Source organism: Euprymna scolopes, chromosome 36 (genome assembly GCF_053919585.1).
Source record: "Euprymna scolopes isolate OS-2025 chromosome 36, ASM5391958v1, whole genome shotgun sequence".
In the NCBI taxonomy this organism is placed as follows: Eukaryota; Metazoa; Mollusca; class Cephalopoda; order Sepiida; family Sepiolidae; genus Euprymna; species Euprymna scolopes.
Window position 1 is genome coordinate 14,615,631 of NC_136517.1, and position 20,894 is coordinate 14,636,524.

Here is a 20,894-nt window from a genome sequence, read left to right on the forward strand (position 1 = left end):
TGCATATTGGATATACGTAGTAATCCAGCAAGGGTGCTTGTACCGTAATGAGAAAAAACTATTAGTATATAGCGCGTCAGGATTAATAATTAAATGCAGTCAGTTTGGTCAAGCAGTAATAGTCCTAGCGACGTAGCTAATGTCACTGTGTATTATAGTTTCAAATATAATTGAGAGTAAGACTAACTATATTAGATGGTTTTAATTGGCTAGCAAGGAAGCAAGCATTTTCAATACAAGCAAGCCTATAGTAATAGTATATATTAAGTATATTACTTAATAAAGTCCTAACTTCATCTTAATGTAATAGAGAATAATTCCCGGCTTTTTTGTTTTATCGCTAGTTTACTTGAATATAGCATGAGTGAGCAGTGTTTTGCCTGTTCGAATAGTAGTCGGGTGGGGGGTGACGAATGTCATCTTAAAAGTTTTGCAAGACAAGAAAAGTACAGACAAATAAATAAATATACATAAATAAAACAAGAAAAACAAATTTAAACAAGGCAACATGAAATACATTTGTTAGTTAAGATGAATTTTAAAATTAGTATTTAATGTCTTTTTTTTTCTATTCAATTTTCATCCCCAAACAAGGCACAGTGCCACTTTGAAGTAGGGGACTACTATGAGGGACATAAACTGCAGGGATATTATGAAGGGAGATGAGTAGCAAGATGACAGGGACAAGGACTGAAGCCTAGTTGACAGTTCAGGACCTATTAGGTTGGCGAACCTCTTCAAAAATATTTTATAGCGATGGAGAAAATGACACGCACTCAATTCATACACGTTCTTTATTTTCATGCTTGTTTTTTTGTATGTATATTATATATATATATTTAAAACAAAATGTTCTTTTCTTTTTCCTAGGTGGGTTACCGTAATGCGAGAGGCATCCGTGCCATAAAACGATTCCAGCTTTTTCAACAAATGTGACTAACCTCTTCTTTAGGCAAATGAAACCTGGAGCGGCTTTCAAGATTGAGCGCCAGTTTAAATGCTGGGTTTTAAAAGTTTGACCCCTGTTTTTTGGCAGAGGTCATGAAGCACCTAAACATGCAAGCGACAAAGTGGGCTTCAATGTGAAAAGAAACAAATCGCTGAAATCAAAATCTCTTGTATGCAACGGAGTTAATTCATATGACGCCCATAAAGCAGATATATTGAAATTGATACAAAAATTGAGTTTTCTCTTTTGCAGAGAAATTAATACTTGGAATTTCATCATGAGACATTCTCGTGGGCCAATTTTTAATTTTTTTTATGACTTTCATGACGCACATCTCCGCCATCTTTCAAAGAATTTTTTTTTTTAATTTTTCAGAATAATATAATAATTAAACACTAAATATTCAGATTAGAAAAAAAAGTTCAATTTTTAACAGAGCGTTCATATTTCTAAGCTTATTCAATGTAGAATTGTTCCTCGTTATTTGATTTTTCAATCAGTTATTAACCGAAAAATCCTGTTTACGAAAGCTTTTATTGCAATTGTGAACCGGGGTAATTATTCAATATTGACACCTGACACAGTGAATTGAATCCGCTCTAAAAACAGATTTTTTTTTTCCCCAAAAAAAAAAAAAACATTGTTTTGATAATCTGAAAATTTGATCTTCAATCGGAATTTTTTTTTTTTTTTTTTTTTTTTTTTTTAAATTAAAAAAAAATTTTTTTTGCAAATTCATTAAATAAAAAAAAAATTAAAAAGGGGAAAAATTTCTCTGGAAATATCAACATTTCGGGGGTGGGGTCATTTTACATCAGACTTACATTAGGAATATGAATCCGCAGCTAAAAATTGAAATTTATAATCTAAAATAATTGGTGCTTAATCCATGGATATTCGAAGATGTAAAAAAAAAAATAATAAATCACCTATTCCTTTATTGTTGAGCAGATAGACATATATTGTTAATTTTTTTTTAATTAGTACTGTATTTTTCTGTATGCCCCCCTCCCAACAAGTTTTAGTTTAGAAGGATTCGTTTTTGTTTTAATTCGAAGTTTGTCTTGTTCTTTAACTTGTTAATTTACTTAATAAAGATTGAACAAGAGACAGATTAAAAAGGAAAAAAAAAATCACTTAATCATAAAAACGAAATTCCCAAGGTAGGCAACTTAACATCTCTCAGACGAAAGTTACTTCCCTTGAACTAATATACAAACGTTGGGGATCTTGATTTACAGTAGATTTATTATGCATTGTCCATCTTTGGGCCAGAAGATTCATTCCTAATTTTAATATAAAAAAAAAAAGCAAAGAATGCACCTTGGAGACTAGAATCAAGAAAAAAAAAAAAAGTCAGGCATCGCGCATTATTAATTTACTGGAGCAATTACATAACACGGTATAGGAAATAGTCTTAGTTAATCTGGCGACTTCACCCAATTACATGTCATATTTCTTATTTGTTTTATATATAATAAATAAGAATATTCGTAAACTGATTTTTCTTCTTTTTTTTTTTTGCAATAAATGTTTATTCAAACATTTTTTTTAAAAATATGTTTATTTGCAGACATATTTTCACAGAAATAATGAATAAATATTTGAAAAAAAAAAAGACGTACATATGCATATTTATTTGAAAAAAGGCGTACGAACATTCTCGTTTATTATATTTAAAAGCATTATGTTTTATCAAAAAATTGTACAGAAATGAAATGAAACAAATTGTGGAAGGCAATTGGGTGGGTTTGCCAATTTAACTAACATCATCTATTTCTTATGACGTATCATGACATAGACAACGAGCAATGGCTTCCATGAGTTAATATGTGTGATTGCCAAATGTAAAATCTTGTAGATTAGCATGTGAATATTTGTTGAGATGGAAGGGGTGGGTTAACAAGAAAGTTTTAAGAAAATATGTAAAAATAGTTGGCGCCATTTTATTTTTTTTTTTAAATGTTCATAATGCAAATAGGAAAATTGTTTAAAAAAAGAAAAAAATTATATTTATTAAAACGTCATCTTTGTAAAGTGCTCAGTGTTATAGATTTTTAAATAAATAACAGAGCTGAAGCAATTTTTAAAGTTATAACTCACATGTCCTAACATTACACTGGGTCTTATGTTCCCCCGTTAGACAATCGTCATGCATTTCATTTTTTAATCTTCCCCCCCTTTTTTTTAAAAATAAATATCAAGGCCAAAAGAAACCCGAGGATAAGAAGTCAATGAAATGGATTGCTTGTTGAATGATGATTAATATTATGAGAGGATTGAAAATGAATGGAATGATTTTGCTGTGGTTTAGTTTGTTTGAAAATATGGAATGAAAAAGGAGGAAATAGGAATATTTCCCGTCACACCCTGAATTATTCTGTGAAAATAATTCAAGTTCAGTAGGAACTAAATCCTATCATTGTCTTTGGAGGGGAGGGGTCTCTGGAGGTGAGAAGTGGGGCTCTAATGTTCGTTTAAGAGGGTTAAGTTATAGCTCTAAGAATTATATATATATATTTTTTTTCTTTTTACATTTAAAAACAACAAAATCAGAATAAAAACTTTTATAATTTGCTTTCTGTGTGCAAATTTTTATTCTATATGAATAAAATTTGACAACGTTCTGAATTATTTTTGTGTTCTTTTTTTTGTTTTTCTTCCACGTTTTCAATTGTTTATTTTACTAGCATGGGTGCCCGGCGTTGCCAGAGTGTTTGGAGGTGTATGTTGAGCAGAAAAAAAAACAAACAAAAAAAAAAAACGGTCAATTTTTTTATTTTTTTAAAACTTTGACCCCTATTATGACCTTAACATTTATTATTTTGGGCTCAAATCAAGTTATTAATTAGATCCATGTTCAAGGAACCTATATCTAAAATTTCAAGTGTTTAGACCCAAAATTAGCGGAGGAGTTTGGTAGAGTTCTCAAAGGTCAAATCGTTGAACTTTGAGCCCTTAACAGCCAAATTTCTGGTCGAAAATCAATCACACAGATTTCCCCAAATCTCAGTACCCTGTATATCGAATTTTGTAGACTTAAAATTGACAGTTATTGCATAGGGAAATGTGCACACACACACACATATATATATATATATGATTGTTGGGAAAAAAAAAAAAAAAAAAAAAAAAAAAATGATTTCAAAGCAAATATTCACAAAGTGTGGCATTTCCTTTAACCAATTTGCACTTTTCAACATATCAATTTACTACAGATGGTCTGATACGGTTACAATGCTAACGTCAAGTAGATATTTCTGTTTTCTCTTCTATTAATATTAACTAGCCTGGTGTTGCCCAGGTGTTTGAAGTTTTATGCTGAGCAAAAAAAATGTGGTAGGTGGCAGGCAGGCTCAAACCCGTACCGTGAAGGAGGAAAAGAACGTGAGAAAAAAAAAGTGACGTCTTTGCCATGGCATCCATCGCAAAACCAGAAGTGACAAAATTTTAAATTAAGGCTAGTCAGTCGAAAAGAGAGGGTAACTTTGAAAAATATTGGCAAAAAAAGCGCCCCACCCCCACCTCCTTGCGGAAAAGTGCCCAGTTTCAGGTGAAGGAATTAATGTTTTTAGACAATTTTTTTCGATATTTGTCATCCGAAGGGTCGAATTTCAAAACAATACTGATCTCATGAAAATTTGCCGCCGTTGTCAAAAGTTCTAGGCAGACATTCATTTAAACAGGTGAGATTTATATTATAAATTATGACCGCAAGAAAAGTCATTTTTTTCGTTTTCGTTAAGATTCAAAAAGATTTATTGGAAAACATGTATAATTCTTAGATTACACCTTATACAGCCAAATATTAACAGAAGAGGGAGAGTGAAGAGTTCATAACCCAATCGGATAGTATAATGGTGAAGAAAAGTTCTGCACTTTTGAAAAATGCAGATATTGTGGTCTTCTGTCTTCATTTTTTCAGTCTTAAATCCACCTTGCATATGTTGTGAAACTCTTTAATATCTTAATTCGACACATGTTCCACTTTAAAGGATGACGAACGAAAGTAGAAATTAAAATCATTTATTTTGAATATAATTAGGTAATTTACGTGCAAACAATATCGCAAAATTATAACTACCTCCACCCACAAAAAAAAATTTGTAGCGTTGACATTGAGTGGCACCACACCAAATAGTTGAGTAGGATGTAAAGACCAAGGAGAGAAAGCACTAACCAGACCTCCACTGGATGAGTGCAAAGAAGACAGACCTTGGGAAGACTTATTGCCACCCAAATTCAAATGAAGTGAATTATTGTATCAGGCTCCACAGTATATATAAAGAAATCAATATTTCATGAAACAGTATATTTTTTTTTATAAAACTAAAAACAAATTCAAAACATTTTATGTAAAAAATAAAGTATAATGTGAATCCAACACTGCTACCAACTTTGGGTCGCCTAATCCTCTGCATCATCAGAGTTTGAATGCAAAAACTATTTTCAAAGCAGTTCATTTATCACTACCAAATCTTTCGTTATTAAAATCCCAAAATCATATTATTTGGATTCCTCAGACTACTGTTATCTTCAGTGCCATTTTTGACGTTTCAGTTAATATAACCTCTGGCCTTCTTCAGGTGTATCTTGTCGAACTCTGGAATCTACAAATAATCCGCAGGGGTAACATGCTCTTTGTTCCGTCAGGACGTCTACCCAGTAATGGCTAAGTCATTTGTGGTTGTATTTTTGAAGGTCATTTGCACTGAGAATTCAATCTTCAGAAGAGTGTAACTGAATTTTACCAACTGTTATCCACTGTGTGATGTGTTCTTGTTAAAACATAAGGTGATGTCTGCCTAATTTTCTGACTTTCAGGAAATCAAATTGCATTTCACATTCAAACTGTCCACTCGTTCTATTCATCTTCAACAGAGAAGATGATGCCTTCTAAGCAGAACAAAATGTTGTGAGCATAGGCTTAGATAGGAGATACCAACCTCAATCGATTTCTGATAAATATTCTCTTGTGTTGGTGACAAGATCATCCTTGTATTTGGTTGAACAATTGAATACCGTGTCCTTCAAGATTTCATAGTTACCATCATCATCTTTGTATACTCACTCATTAACACACATTATCATTTAACATGCTGGCATCTGTTGGATGGCTTTTAAAAATTGACTTCCAAACTAACCTATCTCTTCCTAGGTCTTTATTTATCCCTCTTTCTCTCAAATCCATCCTTATCATTAAGAAGGAATAGAAATCGTAAGAAAAGAGATAATGCCAAATATCGTTCCTATTTACTTGCCTCACCACAAGTTAAGACTTGAATGTCTACTTTGAATTTGAAAAAAAAAAAAAAAAATCTAGTTCTGCATCATCTGCCAACAAAACCTGCTACCTCAACTGTTCTACATCTACTAAAGCAATAACTTCCCCACCCAGTCTTTATCTGTGCTTAAATATAAATGCAAATTCCATTAACAAAGCTTGTTTTCCTAGAACTGCCAGCTTGTGGAATTCTCTTCTGCTTTCCAGCTGACTACAATATGGTCGTCTTCAAGTCCAATGCAAACAAATTCTTGTTCAGCTGTCCCCTTAACTAACCACCATTAAAGATTATTACACCTTTGTCTTGGTGATCTCCATTCACTCATTAACCCTTATCACCAAGTGGTAATTCCCTTGTATAAAAAAAAAAAAAGACTCTCACCCGTTCTTCCAACGTGGCCGCACTATCTTCTGCTCTGCACACATCCCCTCACACTGTTCAGAGTTAATTTTTGGTGAGGTCAGATTTAAGCCTGTTTTTAAGACACATTTAGTCATCCATTTTATCATCATCCTTTGATCGACAATTGTGGAAGTTCCTATAGCTTATGCTGTGATACTTTTGATGCCATCTCCCACGTGCTAGGGAAACGAGATAAAGAAAGGAAATGGGTTTATCAGGAGAACAATGGAGAGGAAGTTGTGACAGTCAATAAGTGTTTGCAATGTTTTCCAATAGCCTTTACGACAGTTGGGAGCTTTATGCAACGTTCGATGACAGTGAAGTTTAAGATTGTGGCTTGGACCAGGTCGAGATGATCTGGCATCCTCTAACAAACTCTACCTCAACAGAAAAACTAAGCTTAGAGGATAGTTTCCCACAATAGTGTCACACACACATCCAGAGGGCAACTAATATTTACAGAAAGTGTGGAGTTTGTGGTTTTATTCAGTTTTTTTTTTTTTTATATATACTTGTGAGCCAGTGCACCCCCTTGATGACACGGCTAGAATGAGATGAAAAGATAAAAAAAAGGAATCCACAGCATGCAACATTGGGGTGAGTGAGCATTGGTAGCATGTGGTTGTGTCACAATACTACACTTATTCTTGCCTGAATGCCAAGAAAGTGTATTTTAGTTAGTTTCATATTCCAAAAGCTTTTGTGTATTATTATATAGGTAAGTCGAAATTGTTTGTGGTTGCTTAGTGCTCTGGTGCATGATGATTGTGATGATACAAACGGTTTTAATTGGAAAATTGTTTAAAAAATAAAATAAAATAAAAAAAAAAATAAAAAAAAAAAAACATTCTTTCCAATTTTTATAGAAAGCTGAAAAATGGCAACAACAAGTCGATCGCGGAATTTGTACACCTCAGCAACAATAAAATCCAGTTAAAGGAAACGCATCAAAATCTGCAATTTCACCTCAACAGAAAAACTAAGCTATGGACGGTAGCGCTTAGAAGATAGGTTCCCACGATAGTGTAATACACACATCCATAGTGCAACTCATATTTACAGAAAGTGGAGTTTGTTTTCATTTGTATTTTATTTATTTTTATAAACTCGTGAGCCAGTGACCCCCCCCCCTTGGCAGTCACCGATACATAAGAGATGATAACACTGCCAGAAGAGAAGATGAGAAAAAAAAAAAATCCACATTAGACAATGTTGGAGGCGGCAATCATTGTTAACCCTCAAGTAGATTCTTAAAAAAAAAAAAAATGAACACATTTTTTTTTTTATTTGTTTGTTTTTTCTTTTTTAAAACCATTTTAGAAATGGACTTTTTTGATAATTTTATTTAAAATGTAAAACAGAAAAACATGATTTAAAATAAGGGCATTCCACTTCAGCAGCTCTTAAGGTCCTTTCAAATAGAATGAGGAGATTAGGGCTAAACAAAGGGGGCGGGGGTTAAAAAAAAACAAAAAAACATTTCTTTGAAGTGCCATCACACCAAAATGTCCAGACACTCTTACTCCAATTTGATTATAATGTATTAAAAAAAAAAAAAAATTAAAGGGGGGAGGGGGATCAAAAGAAAATCCTACAAATTGTTTTCAGAAGAAAAACTTATTTTTAAATTTTTAATCAATTCAGTCATGATTGGAAAAATCCAACAAAATTTAAGTTTTAATTTTTCTCTCTCTTTCTCATTGTTATTGTACTAGTAGTAGTGATAATGGGATTGGTGATTTTTCTGTTATGTAATCAAAAGAAGGCAAATGTTTTGTTTAATTAAACTCATTTGAATATATATATATGACGTCAGTATGCGTTGAAAAGAAATTAGTAAAGTGCTTGATCGTAAATGTGAAAGATAAAATACAAATAATTTATTTAAAAACTATGCATTTACATATTTCAGAGACATACCGTGGTTTCATCGAGGTGTTAAAAATCCAATCAAATCACAAAATGAAAATATGTAACAGTTTTTAAATAAATAATTAGTATATAATATGTGTGTGTGTGTGTGTGTGTATAATAAAAATTGGCAGATCAAAGTTGTATCATACTGTGATTTATTATCAGTTTTGAAGCAAAGAAGAGCTAATGTGTTTCTATAAGAATCAAAACATTTGAAGCAAATTCATATATAAATATATATGTGTGTGTTCGCTCAAAGGGAATTAAATGAGTCTATAATCAAGGAAACAAACTAGTCAAAAATGTTGACAGAAAAATGTTTAAAGCATCATTTGGATTGGAATGGTCAAATCATAGAGCAAGAAACTTTATTCGGGTGATGTTTCTCTGTCAATAATTTTAATTAGTTTGTTTTCTTGCTTATCAACTCATTCCACACACACAAAAAAAAAACAGACCTCTCAAAATCGAAACCGAAACAAAACCAAATTAAGACAGGTCTTTGACAAAAAGGGGTTCAACAGTCTATATCTTTAACAAAAATAATTTTTTTAAAAAAATTAATAAGAAAAATGATAATGAAATATACATAGCTTTAACACTTAATAATAGTCGATTGCTGTCAGTCAAAGACACTTCTGATGATACCATGAAACTGCAGTAAAATGTTAAAACTAAGTATTTACAACACTAAGAACTTTCATCATTCTATATTTATCTTTTTTATGTTTATGTACATGTGGAAGACAACTGAAGCAATTGAGAAAAAAAAAAAAAAAGGTGCAGTGTTACAACCATTGCGGATTAAATAAACATGAAAGCACAAGAATTTTTTTTAGAATTTAAAGAGAGATATCATTGTTTTAGTAAGTCAGTGGTCGTGATTTGAGGGGAAAAAAAAAAAAAAAATATATAAAGGAAATTTATGGAAGGCAATAAAATGCAGATGTTTGACGGATCAACACAAACTGAAGCAAATTAAGACGTAACGATGGATTCCTATCGAATGAAGATCAACACAACAAAGACAACATTACTAACGGCTGGATTCTCCCTAAATGAATTTGCCTCGACAGAGAAATCTTTGAAGAGATCCAAAGTTTCAAATAACTGGGCTCTTATCACTGCAACAGGCTAGGGTGAAAAGAATATCGACAATCGTATTAACAATGCCCATGTAGCCTTCTGCTGCCTTTGCACTTGAGTTTGATCCAGAAATGAAATCAGACTGAACAAAAGCTCTTGTTCATACTATTCTCCTATATCGATGCGAAACCTGGCTAGTACGAGTTTGTGACCTGCGCATCAATGTCTACGCCGCATGCTTCAGGTTCACTGGCACCAATTCGTCCCAAATACCACCATCCATTCGCACTGCCAGATAGATACCATCCCTCAAACAGACCCTACTTTTGAGTGAGACATCTCCAATGGTTTGGTAATACTCTGTGCTGGCAATCAGATGAACTCATCCATGCCACCATCAACCCAGCCCCACTCCAGCATTGGAAGAAATGATGCGGTAGTAAGCTGAAAACTTGGCTCAACACAGTGAAGCAAAATGCCAATCTGATCCTGTGTTCTTGTCTCTATAGAGTGCGGTGTTGGAACCACGAATGGCTGAACCTGATGTCGAGCACAGCTTGAAACCAACATGCCGGGGCAGCATCTTTACGAGATGCAGAGAATTCAGTTGGAGGAGCCGGCTCAACCGACCCACAGTGAACATGACAAAATAACAATGGTGAATTCATCTTTATTAATATAATGTACTTTTTTTTCTTATATTTTATTTTTTATATTGGTATTGTGTTATTTGCATCAGCATGGTCAGATGGAAGTTCCATATTTTATATTTCAGGCAAAATCACTTCATCAGATGTGTGTTCAATGGTAGTTCAAAGTCGAATATATCTGATGAAGAGATATTTTCAAAAATATAAAATACAAAACTTTCAACTGACAATGCAAATATAAAAATAAAATATAAGAAAAAAACAATTATACTAAACGTGAACCTACATAACTTATTCCATTATTATACATCTTGATTTTCTTCAGTTTGTATCAATCCATTACACCTCTGCATCGCCTTCTATACACACCACACAATGCTTCAAGCAAACTACATTAATTTCTTAAAAACAATTAAATTAATAAGATTCATGAAAATTCTGCAATTAGGAAAGGAAAAAATTGTATCCCTTTATTCATTCGGAGACAAAATCCTATAAAGGAAAATACATTGTGTAAGTTACATTCCAAACAAACGGATATTTGATGCTCTCTCTTTTACTGTCAACTGATACAACACACTCTTTTCACATCCTTTCCCATATATAAAGACATCATGTGAATCATTCCTCCTCACTCATCTGTTCTACTGTGACTAAATCGAACATTGTCATGATGCTGTTGTTGCTACGGTAACTGACAAAGTAATGTATCAACCAGTAGGAAATAAACAACATTAACGTATAGAAAATAAGTCCCTGGACATGAGCAGCAACAAGAGTCGACAAAATAATGGAGAAGTGTGGTAATGGTGTAGAGAGTGCCCATGGTTTGCGTGTGCCCATGACAGAAAAGCACTCTCACTCGAACCCTTTCAATACAACAATAATACAAGTACGCAAATGTTGACGCTGTTGGGAGTCTGAAGTGGCAGCAGAAAAAAAATGGATTTTTGTTTGACATGAGTCTTTTTTGGGGGGTGGGGGAGTGTTGTCTCGTCTTCGTGTGATTTTGTCAGTTGAGAGAAAGAAAAAGAAAATAATTGCTGTTGCTTATATGAATAAGTAAACATTTCTATGAATAAGTAAACATTTCATCTTAGGAGAAAGAAAGACAAAATAATCCTTAAAAAAAAAAAAATTATGTGACTGAAATAGGAATTAGTTCTCTAAAAATATCATTCGATTATGAAAAACCATAGACAGTCTTTCAAGAAGTTCTCCAATGCAGAACAGTATTTCCGCATTTAAGTGGGAAGAAGACAGACAATTAGAGATCAAGAAAGAATAATATTCCGTCATGTCCGAACAGTCCGAAACACTTTAAAAACGTATCTAATTTTTAATGCAATAAAAATTGTTCAAAATTACGACTAACAACAAAAGAGATACTACACTTTGAAACTTTGATCCTAAAGATCATGTAATACAACTCATTTTTTTTTTTTTACCACGGCAGCCTTCTATTTATGACAGTATTCTATTTTGGAACAATTCATTTTGAAATGGGTAAAGACTAAATTTTTACACTCATTGAAACCAGATACGCCACAATTATTCCTTTGCATTTCATCATTGGTGAGAAAACAATCTCATTTTTGTTTTTTAACTTTAGTGATCAAAAAATTCTCATCACTGCCTCCTGTGAGATTATTTAACCAATAGTTAATGATAGAAGATGGTGTTATTTGCAAGATTTCCTTCTTAGAGATGAGTTGCTCTACCAAGTCTTGAGAGTTCAGTCTATCCTAGTGAAGATAGGAAGGCATGATGCACTAAAACGATTTTTTTTCAGAGAGTATTATTGTAAGTAATACAGTGATCCTGACACATATCCCTATTCTTAATTTTGCACAAATATTCACTGTAGGCCAGCATTTTTCTTTTTAATTGAATTACATAATTTGTTTAAGTATTGTTTTTGTGTAACGTCAAATATACCATCATGCTAAGCTAGTTTCTTGAAATTATTTTTTTGCTCCAGACAAAGCATGCAGCCACTTAATGTAAGTAGTTAAAAAAAAAAAAAAAAATACTACTCTAGGGTCAAAAACTTGCCGATAAGTTTTAGCTGGATTAGATTTTAACCCAGAAAACAGCATTTCTTCCCTCTCTGTCAGAAACATTGCTCATGGAATGTGAGGACTAAAAGACAAGAAAAAAAAATGGAAGTGAGAGTTACAAGACTGTCGCAAGTATTAATATATTCAACCTGACGAGTGTATACAGTTGGTCCTTTCTTTTGTAAGTTCATTTAATCATTTCATTACTATTTTTTATAATGAAAAAGAAATAAACATAAAAATATTTAACTAGCAAAAAGTAATTTTTTTTTCTTTGCAAATTTAGACATTTGTATCAATATTTTAACAAAAGGATTTTTTTTTTCCATAGTGTGCAAAAAGATTTATAAAAAAAATTTTTTTTTTTTTTTTTTAATATATAAAAATTTTGGTAATTGTTTAATCAGGACATTAAAAAAATGGAAATATTAAAAAAAAAAAAAAAAAATTATGTTGTACTTACCTGTTATGGAATTAAGTTCTCATGAAAAAAAATTTCACTTAATTTGATCGTTTTTTTTTTACAGAGGGAAATCAAATTTTAATGAGATTGATCGTATCGTGGTCATCTTGTCTATTTCGCAGACGAGGATTGGGGGGGGGGGCTTTAAACAAAAAAGGGATTAAAAAGGACAAACTGTAAAATAAGTGAAAAAACTAAAATATTTATCTTGGTATTTTTTCTGCCCATGTTTCAAAATAATATCATCAAATTTTGACAAACTGTAAGCAGTGATGGAGTTATCTCTTTTGGCGCCCTCCTCCTCTTCATCCACAAAATAGGCAAGATGACCGCGATACGATCGATCTCGTTAAAATTTGATTTTCATCTTAAAAAAAAAATTGATCAAATTAAGTGAAATTTCTTTTTATGAGAGCTTCATTCCATAACGGATACGTACAATAGAATGCTTTTTTCAATATTTTCATTTTTTAATGTCTTGATTAAACTAAACAATTACCAAATTTTCTTCCCAAGATGCAATATTTACAGATAAAGAGAAAGGGGGAAAAAATGGGTTCTTATTTAGAATTTGATGGAATTAAGAAAAAAAAAAAAAAAAAAAAAAGACAAGTCTTATATATATCCACCTGTCACAAAACAATGTCATATCCCAAAAATCATAAATTGATCAAATAGTTTTCTTTTTAACTACAAGAAATCAAATTTTATGGGGAAGTGAGGAGAGCAGGGAGTCACCATGTTGTTTTAGAACAGTCATTCCCAACGTGTGGCGCATGCCCCACCGGTGGGGCATGGGCAGGACGTGCACCCTTGGACTTACTAGACTATAGGGCAATTTGAGAAGAAGTTATTTTTTTTCATTATTATTATTATTATATTAACAGTGAATTGTTTCATAGTGAATCTTAATGGCCTTTTAAGCTTACTTCACTGAATAACAGAGGGATTTTTAATAACAAAAATTAAATATCACAAAGGGGAGGCATCAGGATTTTAGAAATGCCTAGGTGGGGCATGACCCAAAATAGGTTGGGAACCACCGTTTTAGAATGTATTAAAATTCAAGGGCAGATAACTCAATTCAACTACCGAGGTTTTGATTGTATTCAAAATAAATAAAACTTTATCGCTAAGAATCATAACTTTCGATTTTCTTAGTTAAATTTATCAATTTTTTTTAAACTGATTTTTGGAATATTACATCTTCGTCCCAAGATCAGTACATACATGATAAAAGACTTTTCTGTATTTTTATTTTTTTTAATTATAATTCTAGATAAGAACCAAAAAAATATTTTTTAGAATGTGTCCGACAATTAAGCACCAAATTTTGACATTTGAAATTTAAAATAAAATATATATTTTTTAGAAGAGAATTCAATTTTGTATCTAAACATGATATAAAATGATCCACACACTTTCGTTTTCAACATGTCTTCAGTTAAAATAACCCAATGTACAAATGTCTTTTTGAAATTTTAAGCACGGGTTCATTTCATGTTAAACATGAACAGCATAAAGATAAACAGACCCTCGCTTTCGCTCCCTCCCCTCGCCCCCCCTTTCCCTCCCAAATTGAATAAGAAAAAAAATTTAAATCATAATCGAAAAATTTGGTGTTCAATCATCATGATAATCTGATTATTGTTCACAATATAACCTAATTAAAAAAAAAAAAAATTAAGAAAAATCTTTATGATATGTACCCATCACAGAATGAAAACGTCATATTCTAAAAATCATGTGAATTGCTTCAGTAGGTTTGTTTTTGTTTTTTGTTTTTTTTAACTAAGAAAAGCAAATTATATGATTTTTTAGTGATTAATATTTCACAACCATTAAACACGGCTGATTAAAACAAACAAACAAAAAATATCTCAGTAATCAAATTGAGTTGTCTCCTTTTATTTCTATAACATTCTAAAGCATGGCAGATCCATCTTGCTTCTTCATTAAAAAAAAAATTTTTTTATAGAAAAGTCAAAAGTATTTGATCAATTTATATGATTTTTGGAATGAAACATTTTTTTTTTCTGTGCATCATAAAGATTTTTCTGTATTTTTGTTTATTAGGTTGAATTCTAGGCAAGTATCGATTATTTTTATTTAAAAAAAATTTTTTTTCCATTTTTGTAAAAAATTTAGACGGCAGTGAAGAAATTCTCCAGGAAATATATCGACTCACGAGAGATCATTTTTTATTTTGTTATACTTTTATAGTAAAGTGACACCTCCACCTACAAATTGAACGAGTCAATTTGATTTTTGGTTTTTATTTAGAATTCAACTGAATTAAAAAATCAGAATACAGAAAAATCTTTATAATGTACATACCCATCACGGAATGAAAATGTCATATTCCAAAATTCATGTGAATTGGTCAAGTACTTTTATTTTTAATTAAGAAAATCAAACTTTATGAAGATCTGAGAAATAATTGTCTCGCCTGCCATTATGAAAAAAAAAAAAGTATCAAGAATCAAAGGGAAATAATAATTTATAGTTACGAGATTTATGTTGTAATGCCTATTAATTCCCATTAATCACTTAAAAATGATTTTCTTTATAAAAATAAAGCTACTTGATCAAGTTACATGAGTTTTAGAATATGACATTCTTGTTCAGTGACATCCATTATAAAGATTTTTCTGTAGTTTTGTTTTCTTATAATTAGGTTGACTAAGAAGCAATTTTTTTAATTCATAATCTGAAAAACATGGTGATTAATTGATAATAATCCAAGGATTTTTTCACAAAAACATTAAAAAAAGTTTTAGATGAGGGTTTATGTGTTGTAAATGTTTGCTGAAAACATACTTATTTTCTAATCAAATCACCGAAAAATCTAAAAGTGATTAAATTTCAATAAGAATCATCTTTACTGCATTATGTTATGAGAGAGAAAGAGAGAGAAAAAAAAAGTGAGAGAAGAGAGGAGCAGGAGATAAAGAGATGGCCAGCCATAAAAGACAAGGTCAAAAAAAAAAGAAAAAAAAAAAAAAAAAGAAAATGGCTTCCGGAATAATGAAACCAGAGTTATCTGCCCTTACATAGTTTTCCACACATAAATTCCAACACTTATAAAAACACCAGCTACGAAAACACCTAATGCTTGTTTCGTTGGGGTTCCAAAGTATTCCACTATGGCCTCCTGAAAAATAAAATAAACAAATATCTTCAATCATTGGAAATTGTGATGGAATATTCAGATCAGAAAGTATACAAAAATACGTGAAAGAGATAACTAATAAAAAGGGTAAAAGATTATGGTTAGACGAAGAAATTGGAAGAATTAGGATTAACTACTTTACTACAAAAACGAATGAAAGCTGGTAGCTTATTTAGAATTAAACCTACTTTAAAAAAAAATAAAATAAAAAAATAAGTTGCAGAAAAAACACTTTGATATACTTATCCGTCATGGAAAGAAGAGGTCATATTCCATAAACTCACATAAATTGATCAAGTAGTTTTTTTATCCAGAAAATAATTTTTTTACAAATTTTAGCAATTTTGATCTCGATAGTTCAAATTTAGTTATCTTCCCCATATTTATAGAACAGGACAGGTTAAAATGTCACATTTTATCATAAAATTTGATTTTCTTTAAAAAAATAAATAAATAAATAAATAAAAACTACTGGATCAATTTACATAATTTTTGGAATATAACATTTTTGTTCCATGACGGGTGTATACATTAGTTTTTTTTAAATATTTTTCAGTAGTTTTGTTTTGAAAATATGTTGAATTCTAAATCACTGTGTTTTTATCTGAAAAAAAAAAAAAAAAAAAAGATTGTTTCATTGTGTTGTTAATACAGACGCAACATTCCTAAGAACAAAGCCAGAATTTAATTACCAAATAAATCTTCAGATTTAAAGAAAAAAAAGCAAACTTATGTTTAAAAAAAATAATAATAATATCTGCACATTCAACATGAGTTTTTATGCCAATCAAGAATAAATAACTATCGTTGAATATTTAGAGATTTATAAAGAATCAGAATCAGTAATTTTATCAGAATCGTGAATTTAATACGGAATCGGGTTAAATATTGGAATCGTCCCATCACTGATCCACGCAAATTCATTGAAATAAAATAGGGAGTAGGATAAGCAAAAACAGGATGGTAAAACTCTCCCAACCCAGATCTCCACTGTTTTCCAGCTTGTTTAGAACAATAAAACAAGTGAGCGAATCTCCAAATGAAGTGAAACTTAAGTAAAATAAAACAAAATCAAGACGACGGAGCTGTTTTTCCGAGATCAGAAACTATCAAGTAAGCTACAGTCAAATAAAAAGTGGAGAATGCCCATCTAAAGGGATTCTATTAAAAAAACAAAAGAATTATTTGGATTCTTCCGACTACTCTTCTTTTTATGAAATTTCGATTGATGTAACCTTTTGTCGGACTTGGGAATCTTTCCATCTTCCTTGGGAATCTGCACAGAATTTTGCTGATTTGAGACACGTTGGTGTCATGAATGCACGCAGAGGTGTATACTACAGTGAAGAGGGTTTTTGACCAGACGAGATTGAGTGAGGGAAATGTAGAGAAATGCAAAGACTTGGCTAGTAAAAATGGACCAACCACCGAGCTGTCATTATAAGTTTGTTACATGCAAGCCAGAGGACATATTGTCTCAAAAAACTTGGGATAGAATTAAAATTATCTTAGAGATATCAGAGATGTTTGTATTTGGGGAGTTATTGCTGATAAAGACGCACACAGCGTAGAGTGAAGAAGTGCAGAGGATTGCCACAGATATCAGTGTGAGCAACCCAGGAAAGAGAGGGAGAGGTGTTGAGTGGTTGAGACAAGAGGCTCTGAGCGGAAGAGAGAAGGGATGTTTTTAACCACCTCCCTCCCAGAAAGGAGAGAGAGATGTATTAAGCGATTAAGACAGTGGAAGGCCCTGAGAGTAAGAGAGTAAAAGGAGGTTTTTAACTACTTTCCGAGGAAGAGGCGAAAAAAAAAGGGGTTGGATTCAAGAAAAAGAATTGAGAAATTTGAGTTTTAGCCAGCGACTGAACGGCTGGGCTGGCCAAGCACTCCCAACCTGGAGGGGCCCCTGAGGGCATGATGTTGTGATGTTAACTAGCCTGTGTTAATGGGGAATCTGTGACTTTACTTGTCTGGTTCACTACTTGTAATCATTCACCTCAAGTTAGATAGTATTGGTTGTAAACTTATGAAATTAATAGTTTGTTATTGTTTATAAACCAGAGTTCTGTTTGTTTGTGGTAAGTATTCTTCATTTCCAGCAGGCTAACCGGACCGGCATAGGGATTAACGAACCCTCGGGAGGACGCAAGAAACCCGGAGACTACACAGGACAACAAGAGACGATTGGATCGAGAGGCAAAGCGCCCCACCATGGGACAACATGCGAAGATGATCAATAAGCCAACTTGTGATAGGACCACACTTGAAAGGGCAGCACCTGTCATATCTGGATACGGTTTGACAAAGATAAGTTTTCATTATACTTTGCTGACAGAACAAGAGCATGCTACTCCCATGGATTAAATAAAAGGGTTCTATTTGAAATTCAGAGCAGATTCCCAAATTTGACAAGATACACCTGAAGAAGGTCGAAGATTATGATCAAAATATTGTGAAAATAGCACTCAAAATGAGAACAGTAGTCCAAATAATCTAAATAATTAATCCTCATCTCAAAACAAAAATATTACACTTTTTATCCTAGCCCGAAGACTGGTCAGAGATATTGGAAATTTATTAATGTTGCTGGGTTGTTAATGCTTGAAGAATTGTCTTCCTTCAACGGTTATTCAGTAATGTAAGGACTTAGGTAACCTGGAGTTACCTCCCTTTGTCAAGTGATGACGTGTGTTTTAGAATTGGGTGACCCGGAGTTATCTCCTCTTTGACTGTATATTTATAAAAAGGTGCGTATGCAACGTGTCTTTTCCCTCCTTGGGTTGTAAACATGGAAAATAAACAGATGTTTCTGTATGCGTTGTCAATTAATTTTTCTCTTGTCATCGTCAATATATCTTCCACTATGAAGTCATTTAAGGAAGAAAAAGGTACGTTTTCTTTATTTACTTCATAATTAACTAAACAAAGGTTATTAATTAACCCAACAAGAGAGTCTTAGAAAACTATATTAAAATCTATTTAAATAGAGAAGACATTTTTTCTCGTTCTCTAACTTATGATACATGAAGTGATAGAGAAGAAAAAAACATTTCAAAATATAAACTGACAGAGAATAAAAAAAGAGTCCTTACCCAGCCGCCTCGTGAGAGGATCCAATCAGCAAGATATTCTACGATGAAATTAATTACCCAATTAATGATTGCACGGATTAAAGGGATTTTATCCAAGGCCTGAAATAAAAAATAAATAAAATAAAACATTTTCTTAGCAGTGAAATCTTGCAGTAATGCACAATTCCAGTTTAACATTAAGTTAACAGCAATATGTTTTTGAAGGTTAGTGTGATTGACACGGTTTGACTCGTAGATCAGTTTGGAGAAAAGATAATGGTTGGTTAATTTACTTAGAGGATAGAAAAGCATTTGAAAAATAGGGAAAAACGAATGTACACAGATCCACGGCAATGGCAGAAACCCTAGGAACTAACCTTTAATCAGTAACATAATGGGGCCATAAGTGACTGGTAATATTTAATGCTACTAAGACTAAGCTTCTTTCCTTTAACAACTACAAAAAAAAAAAAACTTCTCATACCCTGATTGGTATGACAAATAACACCGGACTTGAGACCCCTCTTTTAAACTCCTCAGCTTAACATTCACAAGCAACATGAATTGGAACAAATACATTAAGAATATTGCCAAGGCTACTACAAAGAAGGTGGACTCAATCTACAGAGCTAAAAAATTACTTACCAGAAAATATCTGACATCTGCACATGACCACAATTAGCCCATCTGCCACTAGTCTATTCCTTTTAGATAGGGCCCCAAAAAGTCTCCAATCTATAATAGGTCTCACACTATTGGTCCAGTTCCAACCTCTGTCCTATCACTATAATGGTACATTCCTGTGCCTGTTTTAAAAATAATTTAATGAAATGTGCTCTGATAAACTCTTAGTGCTTGTGTCCCTCAATGCAATATTCTCAACTAATCTAACAAGCAGCAAAATCCCACATCTTCACTGTAAAGGTCTGTAGATGTCAGAAAGCCTTCTACTCTAATAGTTTCTTTCCTTAGACTTTGAAATTTCCTTGCAGTTTCTCCGTGTCTCTGACTGTACAGAAGTTTAAATGTAATGTGAAGCGATATCTCATTACTCAACTGCCTATAGTCTCCCGTTACACATTATCTAAAATGGTAAACCTTTGTTACAAATGGCAATATGCTATGTTTGGGATGAAAAAAAAGAAAAAAAAAAAAAATTTAAATAAGCATGTGGCTAACAACAACAAAGCCAGTTAAAAAAAATGATACCGTTTTATAAGAATTTGCAATTTTTTTAATATTTGATAAAGTTGATTAAATAAAAGATTAAGATATTTTAATAATTTTTTTATTTATTTTTATTTACCTTGATGGCCATTTTGTAAGCAAAGAAAAACAGTTTGACAACCGTGTCCCAACTTAGACTAACAGACACAATGGCTTTGGCAACATTCAGAAACGTCGTGTGTGAATCTCCCGGTTCCACTCGGGTAATCAGCCTGAAAATAGAAAATAAAAAATTTAATTATGTTTGCAAGAACCCGTGGCCTAACAGATAAAGTAACAGGTAAAAATTCAGTTGTAAGCGACACTCTTTTGGAGGTTGAAGGATCAATCCTCAATTTGGATGATATAAGGATACAATTATGAATTACTTAAGACATTTACTCAGTCGTGGCTGATAAAACGAGAGAAAACTACCCCCATGAATTAAATAAAGGGTTCCATTTGAAATTTTGTAGAGATTTCAGAGTTCGACAAAATACGCCTGCAGAAAGTTTGAGGTTACATCGTCTGAAATGTGCTAATCGTACTCAAGAGCAGAACAATTATCCAAATAATCCAAAACTATATTTTTGTCAAACATACATACAAACCATACATTACAACCATGTAATCCCT

The 20,894-nt window shown here is 32.2% G+C and overlaps 2 protein-coding genes across 9 annotated transcripts in view; one reads left to right on the forward strand and one right to left on the reverse strand.

Annotated features, from left to right (window-relative positions):
- The window catches only part of LOC145260350 (uncharacterized), a 359,041-nt gene extending 355,461 nt beyond the window's left edge, over window positions 1–3,580 (forward strand). For all 8 annotated transcript variants that reach the window (XM_080118276.1, XM_080118279.1, XM_080118282.1 and 5 more), the window contains one exon: window positions 871–3,580. In XM_080118276.1, the coding sequence (XP_079974402.1) occupies window positions 871–907 (37 nt within the window). In that variant the 3' untranslated portion in view covers window positions 908–3,580. The remainder of the gene's footprint in view (window positions 1–870) is intronic.
- The window catches only part of LOC145260351 (apoptosis regulator BAX-like), a 135,029-nt gene continuing 116,592 nt past the window's right edge, over window positions 2,458–20,894 (reverse strand). Inside the window, exons 4-6 of the mRNA XM_080118284.1 lie at window positions 20,359–20,491; window positions 19,074–19,172; window positions 2,458–15,963 (exon numbers count right to left, since the gene is read on the reverse strand). Of these exons, the coding sequence (XP_079974410.1) occupies window positions 15,859–15,963; window positions 19,074–19,172; window positions 20,359–20,491 (337 nt within the window). The 3' untranslated portion in view covers window positions 2,458–15,858. The remainder of the gene's footprint in view (window positions 15,964–19,073; window positions 19,173–20,358; window positions 20,492–20,894) is intronic.